Here is a 24,198-nt window from a genome sequence, read left to right on the forward strand (position 1 = left end):
ACCCTTGTCTCCACCCCCTACCCACCTCCGAGCACTGACCCTTCTCTCCACCCCCTACCCACCTCCGAGCACTGACCCTTGTCTCCACCCCTACCCACTTCCAATCACTGACCCTCCACCCCCTACCCACCTCCGAGCACTGACCCTTCTCTCCACCCCCTACCCACCTCCAAGCACTGACCCTTCTCTCCACCTCCTACCCACCTCCGAACACCGACCCTTCTCTCCACCCCCTACCCACCTCCAAGCACTGACCCTTCTCTCCACCCCCTACCCACCTCCAAGCACTGACCCTTCTCTCCACCCCCTACCCACCTCCGAGCACTGACCCTTGTCTCCACCCCCTACCCACCTCCGAGAACTGACCCTTGTTTCACCCCCTACCCACCTCCGAGCACTAACCCTTGTTTCACCCCTACCCACCTCCGAGCACTGACCCTTGTTTCACCCCCTACCCAAATCTGAGCACTGGCCCTTGTTTCACTCCCTACCCACCTCTGATCACTAACCCTTGTTTCAGCCCCTACCCACCTCCGAGCACTAACCCTTGTTTCACCCCCTACCTACCTCTGAGCACTGACCCTTGTCTCCGCCCCTTATCCACCTCTGAGCACTGACCCTTGTCTCCACCCTCTCCCCACCTACAAGCACTGATCCTTGTCTCCGCCCCCTACCCACTTCTGAGCACTGACTGTCATCTCCAACCTCTACCCACTTCCAAGCACTGACCCTTGTCTCCACCCCCTAACCCCCTCCGAGCACTGACCCTTGTCTCCACCCCCTACCCACTTCTGAGCACTGACCCTTTTCTTCACCCCCTACCCACCTTTGAGCCCTGACCGTTGTCTACACCCCCTACCTACCTTCGAGCACTGACCCTTGTCTCCACCCCTACCCACCTCCGAGCACTGACCCTTTTCTCCACCCCCTACCCACTTCTGAGCACTGACTCTCATCTCCAACCCCTACCCACCTCCAAGCACTGACCCATGTCTCCACCCCTTACCCACCTCCGAGCACTGACCCTTAACTCCACCTCTACCCACTTCTGAGCACTGACCCTTGTCTCCACACCCTACCCACTTCTGAACACTGACCCTTATCTCCACCCCCTACCCACCTCTGAGCACTGACCCTTGTCTTCACCCCGTACCCACCTCCAAGCACTGACCCTTGTCTTCACCCCCTACCCACCTCGGAGTACAGACCCTTGTTTCATCCCCTACCCACCTCCAAGCACTGACCCTTGTTTCATCCCCTACCCACCACCAAGCACTGACTCTTGTTTCACCCCCTACCCACCTCTGAGCACTTACCCTTGTCTCCACCCCCTACCCACCTCCGAGCACTGACCGTTGTTTCCGGCCTCTACCCACTTCTGAGCACTGACTCTCATCTCCAACCCCTACCCACCTCCAAGCACTGACCCTTGTCTCCACCCCCTACCCACCTCCGAGCACTGAACCTTGCCTCCACCCCTACCCACTTCTGAGCACTGACCTTTGTCTACCCACTTCTGAACACTGACACTTGTCTCCAACCCACCTCCGAGCACTGACCCTTGTTTTACCCCCTACCTACCTCCAAGCAATGACCCCTGTTTCACCCCCTACCCACCTCTGAGCACTGACCCTTGTTTCACCCCCTACCCCCCTCTGTGTGCCTTGAATGCAGACTGTCACTGCACATGCGCTGTTGACATCATTGGCTATTGCCAGCAACAATAAGCCCACTCAAGCAACAATTGATCTCCTTCAACAACAATAGTTCCTCCCAAGCAACAATAGATTTCCCAGCAACGATAGATCCACCCCAGCGACAATTGATTCCCCCCAGCAACAATAGAACCACCCCCAAGAACAATAGGTCCACCCCAGCAACAATTCATCTGCTTCAGCAACAATAGAACCACTCCAGAAACAGTAGATCCACCCCAGCAACAATAGATCCACCCCAGCAACAATGGATCCCCTGCAGCAGCAATAGAGTCACCTCAGCAACAATAGATCCTCCACAATAACAATAGCCCCCCCCCCCCCCCCATACCTTTCAACTTTCTGAGATGGGAATGAGGGGCAACCATTAGCAAAAGTATATAGGCATAGGACACACCCCCTACCACACCTCCTTTAAAGGAGAATTTTACAAGAAATGATTGGTTAAACCCACCAGTGCTTTTTTACCACTACTATTGCTTTATATTGGCTTTTGGAATTTACAAATGTAGCAATTTAGAAATTGGATGAATTTTGGTTTTGCACTGGGAAACACTTTTTGATAGATAAGTAGCGCATTTTATATACAACTATATAGATCAGATCAACATGAGGGACGAATGAGGAGGAAGGATGGGCAGAGGGACTGTCCCGAATGCGGGACAGTCCCTCAAAATCAGGGACAGTTGTGAGCTATGCCCTCCCGCAACACCCCCCTAACATCAACAGACCCCTCAAAGCACGCCAATGAACCCAGTACATACAATCATTGCTGGAGGAGTGACAGGAACTGCATGCCACCATGTTCCCACTGGGGAAAAAAGAAGCACTGCAAGGAAAACCAAACCAAGTCCTGATTCCATCTTTTATATTTTTTTTCTCTATGTCCTCTTATAATGACAGCTTGGAGCCCTCCGTTGTGCATATTTAGCCCATTCTTCTGTATTTTTGTCTCTTATAGCCCCAGCTGAGTTTGTCCAGCACCCGCAGTCCATTTCCCGGCCTGTTGGCACTACAGCAATCTTCACCTGTCTGGCCCAGGGAGAGCCACCGCCTCAGATCACATGGCTAAAGAATGGCCAGGAGCTGGAGCCCAATGGACATATCAAGCTGAAGAATAACAACAGGTATGATGGAAAAAGAGGCAATGGTGAGAAGATATGGCTGTGTAAACTAGACATACCTATTCTGGTTGTCACAGTATTATCGCATAATTCTTCTGATATTGCTGCATGCATTGTGCAAAATGAATTCCGTTGTTATGGAAAAGGTAGCGGAAAACAGTACACTACCTAAGTAACAATAGATAATCCAGGCTGCATCCCTAGTACAGGGTTGTACCACCATCACTTACAGCATGGGTCTCTAAACTTTCCAAGCAAAGGGCCAGTTTACTGTCTTATGCCGCGTACACACGATCCTACCCATTCACCTGGGGGAAAAAGTGTCAATAAAAAAACACACTACACAGGTTTTTAAAATAGTTTATTAGGCAGCTCCGGGGGTCTTCTTCCGACTTTGGGGGTCTTCTTCTGACTTCTCTGCGCTTTCCGGTTTTTCTCAGCGGGCTCCTCCTCTATCTTCTGCTCTTTTGCCGCTCTTTTGCTAGCGGATGAGCCTTCGTCGTCACCATCACTGTCTTCTTCTTCTTCTTCCTTCTTCTGTTCTTCCGATGTTGACACGACGCTCTCTCCCACTGTAATGCCGTGACCCCACCCCTTATGACTTCACATTCCCAGGGCATGCTGGGACTGTGACGTCATAAGGGGTGGGGTCACGGGTGACATCACCCAGTGACTCCGCCTCGTATGCCTATATAAGTCTCTGCGCACCGTGTCCACGGCATTACAGCGCGAGAGAGCGCCGCATCAACATCGGAAGAACAGAAGAAGGAAGAAGGCGAAGGAGAAAGCCGGGCTCCTCCGCTAGCAAAAGAGCAGAAGATAGCGGAGGAGCCCGGCAAGAAGAACCGGGAAGCGCGGAGAAGTCGAAAGAAGACCCCCAAAGTCGGAAGAAGATCCCCGAAGTCGGCACAGTGGTGTAGTGGTTAGCACTCTCACCTAGCAGTAAAAAGGGTCATTGGTTTGAATCCCAACCAAGACACTACCTGCCTGGAGTTTGCATGTTCTCCCTGTGCTTGCGTGGGTTTCCTCCGGGAACTCCGGTTTCCTCCCACGCTCCAAAGACATGCAGGTAGGTTAATTGGCTTCTGTCCAAAATTGGCCCTAGTATATGAATGGGGACCTGGGATTGTGGGCTCCTTGAGGGTAGGGATGGATGTGAGTGTGCAATGTACAGGGATAAGGACAATTGTAGACACTCACTCAGGTTGAACTGGATGGACTGGTGTCTTTATTCAACCTTACTAACTATGTAACTATGTAAGTTGGAAGAAGAGCTCCAGAGCTGCCCAATAAACTACTTTTAAAACCTGTGTAGTGTGTTTTTTTATTGACACATTTTCCCCCAGGTGAATGGGTAGGGGTACGATGTATCCCATACTCATTGACATACGGTGGGGGAGCCGGGAGCCCGCCTATTAAAGTGGGCTCCCGAATTCCGATAATCCCACCGCCCACAGAACCCCGACAACCAACAGCCATGGTTGTCGGGAAGAGGCCCTTATCCTCATCAACGTGGGGACAAGGTGCTTTGGGGTGGGGGGCCGCAGGGCACCCCCCTTCCCCAAAGCACAACCCCCCCATGTTGAGGGCATGCAGCCTGGTACGGTTCAGGAGGGGGGGGGCGCTCGTTTGCCCCCCCCCTTTCCTGGCTGGCCGGGCTGTGTGCTCGGATAAGGGTCTGGTATGGACTTTGGGGGGACCCCCATGCCGTTTTTTCGGCGTAGGGGTTACCCTTAAAATCCATACCAGGCAACGAGGCTCGCATAGTGTAAGTCTCGCTGATGAAAGAGCCGAGATTGACTTCCTTCCCTAGTCCCGTCATACCTGGAGTCACATTCAAAATTAATGGACTTTAGTCCATGTGTGAGCATTTGGAAAGTCCGTCGGAATTCCGCCAAAAGTCTGTCGGGAAGTCTGTCGGACTTAGTTCGCCGGAAAGTCAGTTCGTGTGTGAATGCAAGTCTGCTTGTCGGAAAGTCCAGCGGACCTCCGCTGCAAAGGCCAGTGGATTGACCAAGTCTGCCGGAAAATCCGATCGTGTATACACGGCATTAGTTACATAGTAGGTGAGGTTGAAAAGAGACACAAGTACATCAAGTCCAACCTATGTAATCACACACATAGGTTGGACTTGATGTACTTGTGTCTCTTTTCAACCTCACCTACTATGTAACTAATGCCGTGTATACACGATCGGATTTTCCGGCAGACTTGGTATGTCAGTATTACATTGTATATCCCTGTAGGTTGTGGTTGTTCAAGTGCTTATCTGATAGTTTCTTGGGGACTGGAGGCTGTGCAGAGGGCTAGGGAGCACTTTGGGAGGTTGGGGGGACTGGTAGGGTGGTTGAGGTGCACTGTGGCCAATTATGGGAGTTTAGGGGTACTATAGAAGCTAGGAGGCACTGTGGTAGGTTAAGGGACCTCTAGCTGACTAGACGTACAGGAAAAGGGAGACCCTGTCCTGGAACCCGTCTTTGGAAGGAGCTGGAGTCTCTACTAGAGGACAGGAGTTTTGCAGTTACACTGTGGGAGTCTGGACAGCACTGTGGGACTAGGGGGCACTGTAGGAGGTTGGGAGGCACTCTGGGACACTGTTGGATTGGTGGCACGAGGGGGGTGGGGGCTTTGCGGCAGGCTAGGGGGGCTTTGGGAGGCTATCTGGCACTCTTAGAGGTTGATGGGAAATGGTAGGGGGGTGAAGGGAGGTGGTAGGGGCTTGAGAGGCACTGTGGGCAATTATGGGGGCTTGGGGGTACTATAGGAGCTGGGACACACTGTGGTAAGTTAAGGGATCTGCAACAGACTGGACGACCAGAAAGAGGGAGTCCCTGGCCCATAAGCGGTCTCTGGAGGGAGCTGGAGTCTCTCCTAGAGGATGGGCGCTTTGCAGGGTCACTGTGGGAGACTGGAGAGTACTGTGGGACTAGGGCGCACTGTAGGAGGTTGCGGGGCAATCTGGGACACTGTTGGATTGGTGGCTCAAGGGGGAGGGGAGCTTTGCAGGGACACTATGGAAGGCTGGAGAGCACTGTTGTACTAGAGACCCTGTGGGACGAGGGGGTTGGGGCTGGGGGCTTTTGCGGCAGGCTAGGGGGGATCTTTGGGAGGCTAGCTGGCTGGTTGATGGGAACTGGTAGGGGGTTGAGGGGAACTGGTAGGGGCTTGGGGGACACTGTGGGCAATTATGGGAGCTTGGGGGTACTATAGAAGCTGGGAGACACTGTGGTAAGTTAAGGGATCTGCAACTGACTGGACGACCAGAAAGAGGGTGTCCCTGACCCGTAAGCAGTCTCTGGAGGGAGCTGGAGTCTCTCTTAGAGGATGGGAGCTTTGCAGGGACACTGTGGGAGACTGGAGGGCACTGTGGGACTAGTAGGCACTGTAGGAGGTTGCGGGTCACTCTAGGACACTGTTGGATTGGTGGCACAAGGGGGAGGGAGCTTTGCAGGGACACTATGGGAGACTGGAGGGCACTTAGAGACTAGAGACCCTGTGGGAGTTTGGAAGGCACTCTGGGAAACTGTTGGATTATTGTCTGGAGGCTTTGCAGCAGGCTAAGGGACACTTTGGGAGCCTAGCTGGTACTGTTGGAGGTTGAGGGGACTGATAGTGGCCCGGGAGTGATCTCTGGAGGTTGCTGGAGTCTCTCCTAGAGGATGGGAGCTTTGCAGGGACACTGTTGGGAGACTGGACGGCACTGCGGGACTAGGGGGAACTGTGGGTTGTTGGAAGGCAGGCTAAGACACTGCTGAATTATTGAAACACTAAGGGTCTGGAGGCTTTGCAGTAGGCTAGGGGGGCACTCTGGGAGGCTAGCTGGTGGTGTTGGAGGTTGGGGGCACTTGGGGCGATTCAGGGGCACTTTGGACAAATATGCAGGGAGGGCCTGGCTCGTTCAGCGGACCAAAGCCCAGAACCATTTCCCTGAAGCTGCCAAAGTACCGTTACTAGCTCAGTGATCTACGTCACCAATATGTCACCACATATAGGGGATCTTCAACTGGCCGGACACTTGAGAGGAGAGAGGCCCTGGCAGTGTCCCACAGCCTGGTGGTTGAGAACCACTTTGCTATAGCTGCCAAAGTACCATTACTAAGTTATCTATATTACCAATAATCATGTGTAAAATGCAATTACCTACAGCTACTCACATTTCAGTTTATAGTAGAAGGAACATGTATAAGAAGATCTCTGATTTGAAGTTCAGTGTTGTTGCTCTTTGCACAGCTTCGGAGCTCTGTGCGGTACCTTACAAAATATAAGCCTGTACTCTTTGCCCATTCGTATTAGCAAAATCTAATTTTCTAAACACTTTTCCGGAGTGCTGCCAGGAGGTTGAAAAGTTGAGGTGTATCCATGCCATAATCCTGCTCTGCTATTATGGGATATGAGTAATCCTACCATGGCTGGGATGCTAATATTACTGAACAGCATGACCCCCACTCCAGTTTGTCATCTTGATGGTCTAAGCAGCTTCACTTTCTGGGGTCACACCCAGCCAGAGAGGTGGTTGTAATCTTGAACGATAGGGAGGGGGGGGGGTACAAGTATCCAGGAAACATCACCATGGTAATCCGTAACTAGGGCTCAGAGCTGTATTGATCCCCCCCCCACCACCCTCTCCATGGTAATTAAAGTCTTTCATTTCAATAGAAAGAGGCCTCCAGCCAGAAGGGTCCCTGACTTCAACTTTTAGATGCTTAACCCTTTGACTGAATCATTTTAAAAGCCCCTTGCTAATGATGAGCAAATCACTGGCGAGGAGAAGGTTAAATCGAGTAAACTTTAACAGTGACAACGGCGGTAAAGAAAACGCAGAATAGAGCGGCCATGTTTTAATTGTGCCTCGTGACCCAAGAACCCCAGGGGTCTGTCGTTTTTTTTTTTTTTTTTTTTTTTTAACTATCGGGCTTGGAAAAGGTTAACCAAGATAAATGAGAGGCTACCATACATTTGCAAGATTAATCAAGCAAGACCATTACCTAATACATAGGATAAAACCAGACAGATCATTGTAATTCCAGCACAAAGGAGCCAACAAGCAGATGCAGTGTCTGGACAGACAAAGGGGACTTAATGTTCTGTATAAAATTGCATTATTAATTGATAATATGATCATTGGCTGTCATTTGTAATCACTCTATCATTCTGTTCCGCCTGGTGATTTGGGAATACATACCACCTCCTCTGCTGGGTGCTTATCCACAGCAGGCCTCCACAAAAACTTCCTCCAGTTGGGTTGGCTGGGCTCTTTCTACCCAATTGTCTGCTTCTTGATTAATGCCTCCAAAGTACATATTAAAATGTCAGCGACTGTGTCATCAGGGTCATACAAATGAAAATTGCTGCTGATTGGGAATTAACACCCTAATTATAAACTTTCTATGTTCTCATTATCCTGTTTATGTTAATACATTGGGATTTTTGACACGTCAGGAAAGTGCCTCCAGGACAGTGAACCCTTGGACCATTCCTAATTTTACATGTGACATCTACCCTTACATGCTCTGCTTAGTCTACATGTGTCAAACACAAGGCCCACAGGCTGAGTCCGCCCTACCAGGTCATTTAGTCTCAGCCCCCACCTTGTCTCAGTAGTCAGCAGCAGAGAAGACGACAGAACTCCTCCACCAGATCCTGCGCTTCTCTGTGCAGTCGCAGAGATGCTAAACTCTGCTCTCCCATCTCAGCAGTCGGCAGCAGAGAGGAGAACAGAACTCCTCCTACAGATCCTGTGCCTCTCTGTGAAGCTGCAGCACCCCCTCATCTCCACCCCCCTCCCTTGTCTCAGCATTCGGCAGAATACAGCCCTCAGTTGGTCCTCCTCTAGACCCTGCATTTTCTGCTTACCAACTTTACCCCCAGCTTCTTCCCAGCAGCAGCACAAGGTTGGGGGGAGGGAGGGTGCACTGTGATGTAAGGGATGGTGGGGGGACACAGGACTTCTAATGGTGGGGAGGCTCTTGACATCTAATGTAATGTAAAGCTCTGGCCATCGAGTCTTAGCCCTTGTACACCCGATCGGAGATTCCGACGGAATGTGTCCGATCGGAGCGTTTTGTCGGATATTCCAACTGTGCATGGTCTGCATTGGACTGTTTCCGTCGGAATATCCGTCGGGCCAAATTTTCCAACTTGCCGGAAATATTTTCCGACAAAATGCTCCGATCGGACATACTCCGATCATGTGTAGAGAATTCCGATTGGACAAAGTGCCACGCATGCTTAGATCAAATTCCTACATCAAAGCTATTGGCTACTAGCCTGAACGTAGTCCCATCGTAACGAAATTACGTCATCACGTTCTGAATGATCGGATTTTCCGACAACTTCATCCGACCGTGTGTATGCAACAGTTTCGGACAAAATCCGTCGGACAAAATCCGACGGACAAAATCAGACGGATTTGGTTGTCGGAATCTCCGATCGTGTGTACAAGGGCTAACAGATACAAACAAATCTCTGAGGGCAACCATAATGCCAATGAAATTGAGTTTGACGCCCCTGGCCAGTTCATGTTATTACACACAGAAGCTAAACTGTATCTGAGCACCACAAACTGAAATTCATTATTGTTATTCAAAGTCACCTCCCATATCCATCCATTTTACATAGTAGGTGAGGTTGAAAAAAAGACACAAGTCCATCAAGTCCAACCTATGTGTGTGATTATATGTCAGGATTACATTGTATATCCCTGTATGTTGCGGTCGTTCAGGTGCTTATCTAATAGTTTCTTGAAACTATCGATGCCCCCCACTGAGACCACCGCCTGTGGAAGGGAATTACACATCCTTACCGCTCTTACAGTAAAGAACCCTCTACGTAGTTTAAGGTTAAACCTCTTTTCTTCTAATTTTAATGAGTGGCCATGTGTCTTGTTAAACTTCCTTCTGCGAAAAAGTTTTATCCCTATTGTGGGGTCACCAGTCCGGTATTTGTATATTGAAATCATATCCCCTCTCAAGCGTCTCTTCTCCAGAGAGAATAAGTTCAGTGATCGCAACCTTTCCTCATAACTAATATCCTCCAGATCCTTTATTAGCTTTGGTGCCCTTCTTTGTAGTCGCTCCATTTCCAGTACATCCTTCCTGAGGACTGGTGCCCAGAACTGGACAGCATACTCCAGGTGCGGCCAGACCAGAGTCTTGCAGAGTGGGAGAATTATTGTTTTATCTCTGGAGTTGATCCCATTTTTAATGCCAATATTCTGTTTGCTTTGTTAGCAGCAGCTTGACATTGCATGCCATTGCTGAGCCTATCGTCTACTAGGACCCCCAGGTCCTTTTCTATCCTAGATTCCCCCAGAATGTCTCCATTCTTTTTTTTGAGAAACCATTTTGAAAAACATCCCCTTGGTCTTCCAGAACACATAAAGGTATCATGAATGTTGCACTTATCAAGACTGGTTATCAGGTACTTTCTCGATGGCACCTGGCTCCTATCGATGATGTACCCTGGTTCCTCCTCACTCTGTTTCCGGGGGGTGTGGGAAGGTGGGATCGATCGATGTCGAACGTGTTCTAAGGTGAAATGTTTCTGGGTTAGAGTCCATGCCCTGATTTATTCAGTAACTACGATAAACATTGTTAAAAAAATCCCAAGGCTGCCCTCCTTAACCATTCAAAGAGATTCCCAGACACACTCTGATATACTTTATGTTCCTAGCGGCTGAAATTGCATTGGCCACCGCCTGGAGGATTTCATGTTGGTGGATCTGGCAGTGATGAAATGGAAATGAATGTGGTTAATTACTTGTGAAAAGATGGTCAGTATTTTGAAATACGCTTCCTTGAAGTTTTAGAAAGTTTGGAATCTCTGGATATACGATGTTCAAATCCCATCTTAATAGTTGAGTTTGAGTAGAGTTTGGCCTTCGGACAGGTCACAGTTTCTTTATTTCTCTTCTTTTCTTTTTTAATTCTTCACCAATGAGGGTTGCTACTGCTATCTCATCCTGTCTTGACTGTAGTGGCCAGCCATGCCCCAGGGTGGACTTCTTTTCTGTGGTCAATAGGTCTTTCTGCTGTCCCACAGGTTCCTGCGTTCATACATGTGAATCCCCCCCCCCCCCGTAGGAGCCGCTAAGTGTAGTGGTCCACCTGTCACCCTGCCCATCCCGGCATTCACTTCTCAGTCACCTTAGGACAATGAACAGTCCATGTGCTTGTTTTTGTTTATTTTATTGAGGGAATTTAACTTGGATGGGGTGAGGGAAATATGGGACGCCCGGTGAATTTTGTATCAATCAATTAGTAGATTGTATATCAATCATTTGGCAGATTATATATCAATCAATTGGGACAACTATATACACTTCTCTGTACAAATTACTTATTTGGTTTCCTCCAGCACTTTCCTTTGTTGAAGACTATTCCTCTTCCTTCCTCCTGCACAACTCTTAAATCTCAGGACTTTCTATTCCTTCTACACTATAGGGGCCCACGGTCCCTGCCTGCAAAGGGCAATTGCTGAAGCCTGGCTGAGCCAGCATCAGGCCTAACCTTACATAGGCTAGGCCTGACACTGGCTCAGCCAGGCCTCGTCAATTGCCCTTTGCAGGCAGGGACTGTGGGCCCCTATAGTGTAGAAGGAATAGAAAGTCTTTAGTGATACCTGTCCTACTGATGGATTACTGCTCCCAGTCAGCGCTCTTCAGGCCCTGCCAGCCCTCCTGGCTGCAGCTGCTCTTTTTTTCTTCCTCGTAGAGGGAAAAGTAAAAAAGGGGGAGGGGGACCTGTAACCCTAATAAAAAAAAATAAAAAAAAACACCCTCCTCCACTCCCTTCACCTAAGGAAGGAGAGCGGGGAAAAAAAATGTATTATCTCCTCTATCCACTCTCCTCCTCCCCCTCCCCCTCACCCCCTACAACCAGCAAGTGGGGTTGCATTCATGCAAGGAGCCAGGCTAAATTAGGTGCCCTCTATCATCAGCAAATAGGATTCACTTCAGTGAGGTTCCTTCCCTCCTCTGAGTTAATATAATGGTTCCATGGAGCCCAGATTTTATCATATATCTCGCTTCTTCCTAGTTTTCCAAACCAAATCTTCTAATCTATTCACTTCTTCCACACTTCTAAGCCATAATCCCACTGAAGGAGATCGGATCTGCTTCCAGGTGAGGGGGATACAACATTCAGCCACATTCAAAAGGTGGCACATAATAATAATATGTTTACGTGTCTTACCCGGTGTTTTAAAATCACGCAGAAGGAAAAAAAATGGGTCTTCAGGAATCTCAAGTTCACTGAATTTTTGAGTAATCCTTCGGCCCTCTTTCCAATAGTCCCTGAAGCTAGGGCATGGCCAGAAAACATGTCGTAATGTCCCTCGCTCCTTCCGGCACCTCCAACATCGATCAGAAACATTTGGAGAATATCTATGGAGGATGGCCGGGGAACGGTACCATTGGGAGAAGATCTTAGCCCTTCTACACAGGGTCGGAGATTCCGACAGAATGTGTCCGATCGGACCGTTTTGTCGGATAATCCGACTGTGTGTGGTCTCCATCGGACTGTTTTCCAACTTGTCGGTAAAATTTTCCGACAACATGGTCCGATCGGACTTTGTCCGATCATGTGTAGAGAAATCCAATCCAAAATGCCACGCATGCTCAGATCAAATTCCTACACCAAAGCTATTGGCTACTAGCCTGAACGTAGTCCCGTCATAGCGAAATAACGTCATCACGTTCTGAACGATCGGATTTTCCTACAACTTTGTCCAACCGTGTGTATGCAACAGTTTCGGACAAAATCCGTCGGACAAAATCCGACGGATTTGGTTGTCGGAATGTCCGACCGTGTGTACAAGGGCTTAAAGTTTGTTTCCTGCATTGTTGTACAGATTGAGGTTTGAAATATGGAGTGAATTCCAGGTTTTCATTTTTGTCAAAGCTTAACTGAACAAGCTAAAGTTTGAAGCTGATTGGCTACCATGTACAGCTGCACCAGATTTTGCACTCTCCAGTTTTAGTAAATCATCCACATTGTTTGGTGAATTGGTACCTTGAAAGTCACATGCACCCAATATATCTATCGTGTAGCATTTACCTACTATAATACATCTGCCCTTAGCTCAGGCATGCAGGCAGGAGGGTGTACTTAGCTGAGAAAGCCCCTCCCCCTTCCTCCAGATTAAAGAAAAAGAAAGCCAATGAAGACTCCTGGGATGTATGACATCATTTTGGCCTAAGCCATGAACCAGGAAGCAACTGAAGAAATGTAAGAAAAAAAATAAAATGAAAACAAATAAATATAATCCACCTTCCTTCCTATCTATTTACTAATGCATACATAGTATGCCCCTGTTGAAGTCCAATTGGATGAAACGCGTCGGGCTTGGCTTTCTGCTTCCCACATTGCCCTTCCTTTTTACTCTAATCACTAGGAACAGCAGATCTCTCTCTCCTCACCTGTCAGAATGGAGATCTGTCTGTTTACATTGACAGTTCCCTGTTCTGGCTCTCTGTGAATTGATCGCGGGTGGTCAGCGGACATCGTGGCCGCCGGCCACGTGCATTGGCTCCAGCATCGCGTCCCCTATCGCACCCCCCTATCGCTCTTAAAACGTCCGACATACACCTACAGCGATTCGCGCAGGAGAGGCAACCTGCCACAGTGGAATGACTGCGGCTCGTCCTTACGCGGTTAAAATAACAAACATGTTATACTTACCTTCTCTGTGCAGTTGTTTTGCACAGGCAGCCCGGATCCTCCTCTTCTCGGGTCTCTCACCGGCGCTCTTAGCCTCCCCTCCTGTTGAGTGCTCCCTACAGCAAGCAGCTTGCTATGTGGGCACCCGAGCCGCAGCTCTGTGTGTCCATTCAGATACGGAGCTGCAGTTCGGCCCTGCCCTCTCTCTCTCTCCTCATTGGCGAACTGAGTTTGATGGACAGCTGCCGGGAGCCAATGGACATTACTGGATCGAGATGGGGCTCAGGTAAGTATAAGGGGGGCAGCTGCACACAGAAGGCCTTTTATCTTAATGCATAGAATGCACCTTCTGTCTTTACAATCACTTTAACTTAAAGTGGTTGTAAACCCTTACAAACCACTTTGACCTACAGGTAAGCCTAGATTATGGCTTACCTGTAGGTCCAAGCAATATCTCCTAAACCTATATGGTTTAGGAGATATTTGCCCGAAAACAGGCACCGCTGTCTACGGCGCATGCGCCGTAGACAGCGGCGCGCAGGCTCACTGAGCGCGGCATTCTCAGCGATGGAGCTGCCGCGCGTGCAGGTGCACTGCCGCTCAGACATGTTTTGCAGTCAGTGGGCCCTTATAAGGAAGCCATCAGTTATTACAGTTGCTGGTTGATCTTCGGCTCCTCCAGTGTGTTATCTCCATGATATTCCTGTTCCTGTGTCTCCTGTAACCGACCCGGCTTGTCTTTGACTTGTCTCCTGCCTGCTTCCTGTGTTTGACCTCAGCTATCCACTGACTACGTCTGCTCTGATACCCACCTGGCTCCCGACCACGGCTGTCCACCTGACCATGTCTGCTCCGATACCTACCTGGCTCCTGACCTCAGCTTCCTCCAACCGTGCTCCAGTCTTGGCACTATGCTAGACCTGCAACATCTCACGAGCGCCATCTGTCTGCTGACTCCACTCCAGCTCACCGGCAGTACTCTGAAACTTCCTGCACACATTCCAGCAGACGACCCATGCAACTTTAGGCCTGACCCCTCCTGTTTCACCCTCAGGGGGGTCTGTAACTTAGCCACAAGGGAAGCCCTTTTTCCATTGCGCTCCAGCACCCGGTACGTGACAGCAATGCACAGGAACCTACTGGTTTTTAGCAGACACGCGCACCTCCATGCATCTGTTAACATGTGTGTCTTTGAGCACACCAAACACATGGTGCCGCAGCACCTTGTGGTTCAGTGTGGCACAATTTTGCAAAAGGGTCAGGGACTTCTTTTGTGCGTTTCTCACGTGTAGGGTAGCCTATTGAAATGTATGCGTGGCCCCACACGTGACACATGGGAATGTGCAGAATACACACCATCATTGTGGTGTCACTGGAGCCTTACTAAGTACTAAGTACACATCTGCAGGAGCCAGCTCGGTAAACGATTGCATCATTGTAAGGGGAATAAAGAAAAAAAAAAAAGTAATGAAACTTCCATGCAACATTCTGTGTAGAGCACCCTGGAAGCCACAAATATCATGGTGCCCTGATATTTAAATAACAGTTAGCTCCTATGGGCTCTGGGACATGCCCTTCCACCTTCTGTGTCCTTCTATTGGCCAACCACTCTGATGGGTTGCCTTACTAACCAACAGTAAGTTACAGCTGGTGTGAATGGACTAGTCAGAGCTTGCTTCCATGGGAGCTGGTTGCTCTCTGAATAGCACAGCTCCCTGGTATTCCATGCTCCCAAGATGCCCTACAGTGAACTGAAAGAGGGGCGCCTGCAATAGAAATGAAAAAAAATGAAAAGGCGGGTTTATTGTTTCTTTCTACCCATGAGGACACTTTGAGGCTCCTTCTGGCACTCCCGTTAAGATGTGTGATTAGAAGGATTTGAGAAAGCTGCTTGACTCTCTTTTAATTGCTTTGTAAATGCTGGTCAAGACTGGGCAACAGAGTGGAATTTCAAGCCAAGATTAACTTGTTTAATTGTAATACATTTAAACCATAAGATACCATCCCAGGAGCAGATCAGTAAATCAGTGCATCATGTTCCTTTTTAAAGACCTTTTCAACCTAACACAACTAATGCCGTGTACACACGACCAGACTTTCCGGCAGACTAGGTCTGACGGAATCATTCCATTGGATAGTCCAATCGTGTGTGGGATAGTCCGATCGTTTTTCTTTAAAAAAAAATCAGACGGACCTAGAAATAGAACATGTTTCAAATCTGTCCGACGGACTCAATTCCTATCGGGAAAACCGTTTGTCTGTATGCTGGGCAGCTATTGGCTACTGGCTATTGAACTTCCTTTTCTAGTCCCGTCGTATATCATCGTGTTCAAAACGAACTGACTTTCGAATGGACTTTGGTCCGTTCGTGCAGGGGCGTAACTATAGGGGGTGCAGCAGTCGCGACCGCAACCGGGCCCTGTGATGCAGGGGGCCCATGCAGCCCCCTCTACATATGGCCGGCAGCAGCATAGGCAGCTAAGGGTACCAATGCACCATGCACATGGGTGGCTGGAGGTGGAGAGTGACTAGCAGAGCTCCATGCTCGACTATCGCACTGGCTGCTCTTTAGTTGTGCATTCCCCGCATGACCTGTGTCCTCGGCCGGCTCCTCAGAGTACCCCTCTCCTGCTCCATGCATTGCCGCTCAGTCTGATGTCTGTTCTCCCCAGCCAGAGTTGAGAGCTGCCCTGGAGAAAAGGACCTCATCTCTTCTGGGGACGGGGACTCCATCCTGCCTAGGGACAGTCCCCCAATGGGGCACCTAAAAAATACTAATAAAAAAAAACTACTGATGCCAGTGGTGGAACTACAAGGCTCACAAAGGTCATACCTGTGACCACGCCCTGGAGTTCCACCGCCGGACTTGGAGAGAAGGGCCCTGGCTGGGGTTCAGGGGGGCCCTTCATGGTTTCTTGCATCGGGCCCTGAAGGTTCTAGTTACGCCACTGCGTTCGTGTGTGGGCAAGTCCGTTCGTTCGGAAGTCCGTCGTAACTCTGTCGAAAGTCCATCAGGTAGACCGTCGGACCTTTTCTGCCTGGAAAGTCCGGTCGTGTGTATGAGGCATAAGAGCAGCTTTTCTCAACCTTTTTACCCCAGAGGAACTCTTGGTGTAATCTGTCAGGTCTTGAAGACCCTTGAAGGTCTTGAAGAACCCCCGCTAAAACCAGTTCATTGGTGGTCAGAGGGAAAAGTGTCCCTTTCATTAGTGGCCAGTGGGATAAAATGCTCCTTACATTGGTGACCAGTGGGAAAAATGCTCCTTATGTTGGTGGTCAGTAGGAAGAATGCTCTCTTTACAGTAATAGTCAGAATGCTTACACACAACTGAAAAGATCATTGGTGTCATACAGCTGGATTGGCCAAGCGGTGTTGGCCCTGGATCTATGCAGGCACCATCAAATGGGTAATCAATCAGCCACAGCTCAAGGAACCCTTAAAAACCTCAAAGACAACCCTTGAGTTCCATGGAACCCTGGTTGAGAATAGCTGCTTAAGAGAGATGCTATACAATGAAGCTAAGTAGGAATCACTTAGTATGACCCTTTCCCCAATGTTAATTGTTTTTTTTTTTTAATTTATATAATCTTTATTTATTTTCCATAATAATTTTTCCATTCATAAACTTTATACAGTTAAACACTCCGTTTTCCACATTAACATTTCCCTCCCCCTCTCCCCCCCCCCCCCCCCTCACGTACATAACAGGAAGAAGCAGTGGGCCCCTCATACCCAAACTATGACCGTGTTACTCTCTATACCACTAACTTCTTATCACCTATACCACATATTCTCTCTCTCCTTCTTCCCTCCAAACGTCACTCTCTCCAGTTCTTTATACTGTGTAACCCAACTTGTCTAACCATGGTTTCCACATTTTATTAAATTCCCTAAAATTCCCTCTCCTTACATATACTACTTTTTCCTTCCAGATCGTCTCTGTTATTAGTTGTCTCCACTCCGCTACCGATGGGGGGTTTTTTGCCTGCCACCTTTGCGCTATTAGCTTCCTTGCCTGGAACATACATCTCATTACTGCTTTATTTATACAGGCCGGCCCTCCTATTCCTTCATTCAGGCCCAATAGGCACATTCTGGGGTTCCCATCAACCGACACTCCAAATGTTTCATTCAAGTCAGCAATAACTTCTGACCAGTAACGGAACAGTTTAGGGCACCTCCAGAACATGTGCATCAGATCCCCTGTCGCCTGACATCTCGGGCAGCCATCATCTTCCCTTCGCCTAAACCTGTATAGCCTCTTCGGTGTATAATAGGCTCTATGTAGCAGCATTAGATGTGACACCCTCTGGGCTGGTGAGACAGATATCAAGTGTCCTCCCTCCAGTATCCTCATCCACTGCTCATCTGAGAATGTTCCTACTTCCTCCTCCCATTTTATTTTACTTTTAAGTTTATCTGGAGTTTCTATGCTCCCTTCACAAATATATGGATACATTTCTGCTATAAACCCTTTTGCACTATCTTCAGATTTTAATCTATTATAGATGGGGGATTTGCTCCACACTGGCCCCGATGTACCAAATTGTTTCGATAATGCGTGTCTGATTTGTAAATATTTATAAAATGAGTGTTTTGGTAGATCATATTCCATTCTCAGTGTATTAAATGTTTTTATTATACTTCCTTCATACAACTGGGCCAGTCTGTCAATCCCCCTACTTTCCCAATCTTTGTGCCTCTCTATCATTCCCATTTCCTGTAGGTTCAGATTACCGTATATACTCGAGTATAGGCCGACCCGAATATAAGCCGAGGCCCCCAATTTACCCCCAAAAAACTGGAAAACTTATTGACTCGTGTATAAGCCGAGGGTGAGACATGGCTGTCCATCCCTGTGTGTCCGTCCATCCCTGTGTGTGTGTCCGTCCATCCATCCCTGTGTGTGTGTCCATCCATCCATCCATCCATCCATCCCTGTGTGTGTGTCCGTCCATCCATCCCTGTGTGTGTGTATCCATCCATCCATCCATCCCTGTGTGTGTGTGTGTGTGTGTGTGTATTCATCCATCCATCCATCCCTGTGTGTGTGTGTGTGTGTGTGTGTGTGTGTATCCATCCATCCATCCATCCATCCCTGTGTGTGTGTGTGTGTGTGTGTGTGTGTGTGTGTGTGTGTGTGTGTGTGTGTGTGTCCGTGCAGCCTTGTGTGTGTGTCCAGCCTACCTGTGTCCCAAGCCTCCGTCCCGAGCCGCCGTCGTCCCGAGCCTCCTCCGTCCCGTGCCTCCTCCGTCCCGTGCCTCCTCCGTCCCGTGCCTCCTCCGTCCCGTGTCGTGCCGATGGATCGCCGCTCCAGGATCGCCGCTCTTCTCGGCGGCCATTCTACAATTCAAAAGCCGCGCCTCCGCCTCCGCCTGTGATAGGCGGAACACTCAATTTCCCAGCAGCCTGTGTTCCGCCTATCACGGACATCCTCTCATACTCGTCCGTAGTATGAGAATGAGCGGATGTCCGTGATAGGCGGAACACAGGCTGCTGGGAAATTCAGTGTTCCGCCTATCACAGGCGGAGGCGGAGAAGGAGGCGCGGCTTTTGAATTTTAATGTCCGCCGTCTGTCTGCTCGATACGCTGATCGAGCAGTCAGACAGCGGTGACTCGAGTATAAGCCGAGGGGGCACTTTCAGCCTCAAAAAAGAGGCTGAAAATCTCGGCTTATACTCGAGTATATACGGTATTCCATAATGGGGTTTCTTTGGTCATCCCTTCTAGACCCTTTATCGCTTTTACTGCCTTCCATACTTTTAGAGCGAGTTTTATTGTGGGCGTTCTATAGGGAAATGAGTTTGCCTCCAAGGCCTCTACTATGGTTTTATGAGGTGTCCCAGTAATCATTAACTTCCTATTTATATCTCCACTAAACTCATTGCTCGTCCCCAGATGTTGCAATTGTGCAGCTAAAAAGTAGCTTCTTGGGTGAGGTACTGCCATTCCTCCTTTCCTTGTCGGTAATTGCAGAATTTGTAGGCCTATTCTTGAGGTACCTCCGCTCCATATGAGTTCTCTAAATAGTGTTTCTATTTTTTTAAACCACTTTATATCTATCCATAACGGCACATTATGCAACAGATACAATAACTGTGGCATCCATAGCATTTTGATAAGATTGCATCTCCCTGCAACCGAAAGAGGGAGTTTCTTCCAGATTTCGATTTTATTTTTAAATTTAACTAGTAAGGGGGCGATATTATCACTTATATACCTTTTTGCATCACTTTGTATGTATATTCCTAAATATTTTATTTTCTCCACTACTTCTAACTGACTTCTAACTTCTAACCCAATGTTAATTGTAATAGGGCAAGGGAATATGCTAGGTAAACACTATTGATGGTTTTCAGAAGGCCCTTTTCCTCATATACAGACATTTTAGGACAGTGCCTGTCTGAAACCACACCAAGTCCCTAAACTATATGAAAGGGTTCCAGTTGTAGTATCCACACAATCAAACACCTCCCATGATTATTATTATTATTATTATAAAGGATTTATATAGCTCCAGCTGTTTGCACAGTGCTTTACTAAATAAAGGGAGACAGTACAGTGATAATACATTTCAAGAAAAGAGGGTTATGCCACGTACACACGATCGGAATTCTCGTCGGAAAAAGTTCTGATGGTTTTCCTGACAGAATTCCGACGGAATTCGGCTCAAGCTGTCTTGCCGACACACGGTCACATCAAATTCCGATCATTTATAACGCGGTGACGTACAACACCTACAACGTGACTAGAAAAAGGAAGTTCAATAGCCAGTAGCCAATAGCTTCTGTCTCGTAGTTGAATCTGAGCATGCGTGATTTTTGGAGTGTCGGAATTGCATACACACGATCGTAATTACCGATAGAATGTTTTTCCATCGGGAAAATTGAGAACATGCTATCAATTTTTGGCTGGCGGAAATTGGGACAGCTAAATTCCGATGGAGCATACACACGGTCGCATTTCCTGATGAAAAGCTCTCATCTGTCTTTTTCTGGCCGGAATTCCGATCAGGTGTATGCGACATTACGAGGGCCTTGCTCATGGGAGCTTACAATCTAAATGGAAGGGAAAGTGATGCAAAAAGTAATAACTGTGTGGGGAAGAATTGTTCGAGAAAGCAAGATTCAGCTGCCAACAACAGGTGGGATACGCTTCCCAAAAGAGATGAGCTTTCAAGTTCCTTAAAGTAGAAGTAAACTCCCCTATGGTTTTCATCCACGGAAGCTGCCATCTTTGCCTCTGTTTAATCTTCAGCTGCCACGGTGCTGCACATGTGATCCGTTATGACACCAGCCATTGTGTGGTTTGACAGTTTGGTTGAGAGCACAGCCAATGTGCAGTTAGCATTCCCGGCATGCCGTTTTTTGAAACTGTTTAAATCGATGGGCTTACTTCCACTTTAAGAAGGATAGAGTAGGACAATGATGGTGAACCTTGGCACCCCAGATGTTTTGGAACTACATTTCCCATGATGCTCCACTACACTGCAGAGTGCATGAGCATCATGGGAAATGTAGTTCCAAAACATCTGGGGTGCCAAGGTTCGCAATCGCTGGAGTAGGAGATAACTGGGCAGGTAGGGGTATAAAGTTCAAGAGAATAGTAGAGGCTCTGGAGAAGTCCTGGAGACCACCATGGGAGGAGGTGACAAAAGAGCCACAAAGCAGGTGATATTTTGAGATGAAATTGGTGATGTAGCTCAAGACAGTGTTGTGGATGACTTTGTATGTTGTTGTTAATATTTTTTATTTTATTCATTGGGCGATCGGATGATTGAAACCAGTGGGGGGATTGGCAGAGAAGGATGGCAGATTCTCACTGGTTGGTAGGGTGGAGGATGAGTCTGGCAGCAGAATTCATGATAGACTGAAATAGAGATAACCTGTATAGAGGCTGGCCATCATGGAAGGAAGGAGATGCAGTAGATCAAGGCAAGTGATAACAAGGGAGCGAATTATTAGTTTGTGGTGTTGTTGCTTAACAAGGGGCGTATTTTGGAAAGATGAAGTTGTACTATTAGTCATGAATGGAGAAGTTTGGGGGGGGGTGCTATTGGGGGATGGTGGTGGGGGGAGTGGGGAGGAATGGGGGGGTTGGAGGCAGTGGCGTAACTAGAACCTTCAGGGCCCCAATGCAAGAAACCATGAAGGGCCCCCCTGAACCCCAGCCAGGGCCCTTCCCTCCGAGTCCAGCGGTGGAACTCCAGGGCGTGGTCACAGGTATGACCTTTGTGAGCCCTGTAGTTCCACCACTGGTATCAGTAGTTTTATTTTTATTTTTTTTAGGTGCCCCATTGGGGGACTGTCCCTAGGCAGGATGGGGTCCCCAGAAGAGATGAGGTCCTTTTCTCCAGGGCAGATGAAGTTACTGCCCCCAGGTGAGAAGGGGTCCCTGTCCCCAGGGGAGGTGGGGGTCCCTGTCCCCACGTGAGAAGGGGTCCCTGTCCCCAGGGGGAGATGGAGGGGGTATGTAATGGTGTGTGGGGGATGGGGTCCTTTCACTCACCATGATCAAGCTATAGGCCGTGCACTCATCCATGTTGACCTGGGCTCCATCCAGTGTGCTGGACGGGCGATCAGCATATCTCCCAGAAAGACCTTTCATCATCTGTGTATGACGGGGGAGGAGGGGGGGCTGGCAGACAAGCCTGCAGTGTCCTCTGGGGAGCCGGCTCTCATAGGGCTGCACTGCATCTGTGTGCTTAAAGTTTGTTTACCAGGGAGAATTATGCAGTGCAGTGTGGGCCGGACTCGGAGTGGGTGGGACTCTGGCTGGGGAGAACAGACATCGGACTGAGCGGCAATGCATGGAGCAGGAAAGGGGTACTCTGAGGAGCCGGCTGAGGACACAGGTCATGCGGGGAATGCACAACTAAAGAGCAGCCATATGTAGAGGGGGCTGCATGGGCCCCTGCATCACAGGGCCCGGTTGCGGTCGCAACTGCTGCACCCCCTATAGTTACGCCCCTGGTTGGAGGAAATGGAAATATGAGTTCAATATATGAAATATCTATTTTTTTTTGTATGTTTACGTAAGTGGTTTGACTTTCATACCCATACTGTATGTCAGTTAGTAGATTAGGGATGCAGATGATTCCTCAGTAAATACATTCAACTACCCAACTGATGTGCAGGTGACCAGTAATAATTGGCTTTGTGTGTGAAAGTTCAGTTTATGAGTCTTTGTTCGTTTTCTTTCACTTGCAGCTCTTTAACCATCTCCGGAATCAGCCAGGAGGACGAGGCCATTTACCAGTGTATTGCTCAGAATAGCGCAGGTTCCAGTCAAGCCAGCGCCCGGCTTTCTGTAATATGGGCAGAAGGACTGCCTGGGGCCCCTCAAGACATCACTGCCACCACCATATCATCCACCTCCATCCAGGTATCCTGGAGTGAGCCCCTGGAAAACACCCAGGAAATTATTGGATACGTAGTGCACATCCGCAAAGCTGAAGGTATGTACCGCTGTATGAGGCCGCAAAAGCAGACCTTCCAGATGTTATAACAGAGCAGGCCAATTGTGTTGACCTAATGGTGGGGTATGGATTACAGTACTCAAAAGGAAGAGAGTAGGGGAGGTCATCTCCACCACCATTCACGGAACTCCTTGTATTTGATTTAGTTAATACAATGCGTTCTAGGTCATGGTCAAAATGGTGATGTCATCACCCCTCCTATCTACTTCATTGCATTGCATTATTTATTTTATTTTTTGAGTCAACTTTATTGAAATGTCACAAAGTTCTATTGGCTGCATTCAGGGCTGCTGATAGGCTGTACGGACCGCTTGTAATTTCTATCTGACAGGGTCCCCGTCCTCCAAAAATATCAAATGCATAGCTCCCAACTGTCCCTGATTTTGATGGACGGTCCCTGATTTGGAGCAATGTCCCTCTTTCCTCCTCATTTGTCCCTCATTTTGGTCTGATTTATATAGTTGTATATAAAATGCACTTTTTAATCTTTCAAAAAGTGTTTCCAATTTCTAAACCTCTCATCCAAGTTATAAATTGCTGCATTTGTACATTTTAAAAGCCAATATAAAGGAATAGTAGTGGTAATAAAAAGTCCCTTGTGGATTCAATTAACTTTTTTTTTATTGGTTAATTCTCCTTTAAGGGGGTGTGGCAGGGGGGGCGTGTCCTATGCCTACATACATTTGCTAGTAGGCGTCCCTCATTCCCATCTCAAAAATGTTGGGAGGTATGCCAAATTATATTTTTGCCAAAATGCCATGCCCGTGATGCTATGCTTTTGCAGCAATGGCAGAAATTATACCCCCCATCGAAAAAGACCTCAATTGAATAGAGGCATAGGAGCAATGTCTGCACTCCCACAGTGTTCATTTAGAGTGGTGGGTTCCACTGCTCACCATCCTGAAATAACCTTCCTGTGTGCCCTCAGCAGCTGCCAGTGGGAGAGGAGGGAAAATGGCACACAGGGGTCCCAGACAGCAGGGGGAAGGGGGGCGCAGATACCAGAACCGATCCTTCTGCAGTGCAGCCAAAGGAAGGAAAGAAAAGTAGAAGCCGGCAGCACTGCACAAGAGTCATGAGTGTCGGCAATAAGACAGTACTGCTGGGCCTTCTGCTTGGCAGGTGCTAGGGCTGCCACCCTTTCTTCAAGTCAAACCCGAACACTTTCGTGGAGCGCAGCAATTTTGTTTTATAGCATAAACTATACATATATTTTGCTAT

At 48.4% G+C, this 24,198-nt stretch overlaps 1 protein-coding gene across 2 annotated transcripts in view; it reads left to right on the forward strand.

Moving 5' to 3' along the window:
* The window catches only part of LOC143963450 (immunoglobulin superfamily DCC subclass member 3-like), a 319,528-nt gene that overhangs the window by 219,420 nt on the left and 75,910 nt on the right, over nt 1-24,198 (forward strand). For both annotated transcript variants that reach the window (XR_013270965.1, XM_077473082.1), the window contains exons 7-8: nt 2,677-2,842; nt 22,709-22,956. Coding sequence is in view for 1 of the 2 variants with exons in the window: in XM_077473082.1 (XP_077329208.1) it covers nt 2,677-2,842; nt 22,709-22,956 (414 nt within the window). In the remaining variant the exon portion in view is untranslated. The remainder of the gene's footprint in view (nt 1-2,676; nt 2,843-22,708; nt 22,957-24,198) is intronic.

This window comes from Lithobates pipiens, unplaced genomic scaffold, assembly GCF_037356315.1.
Source record: "Lithobates pipiens isolate NorthernLeopardFrog02 unplaced genomic scaffold, aLitPip1_a1.2 Scaffold_8, whole genome shotgun sequence".
Lineage (NCBI taxonomy): Eukaryota > Metazoa > Chordata > Amphibia > Anura > Ranidae > Lithobates > Lithobates pipiens.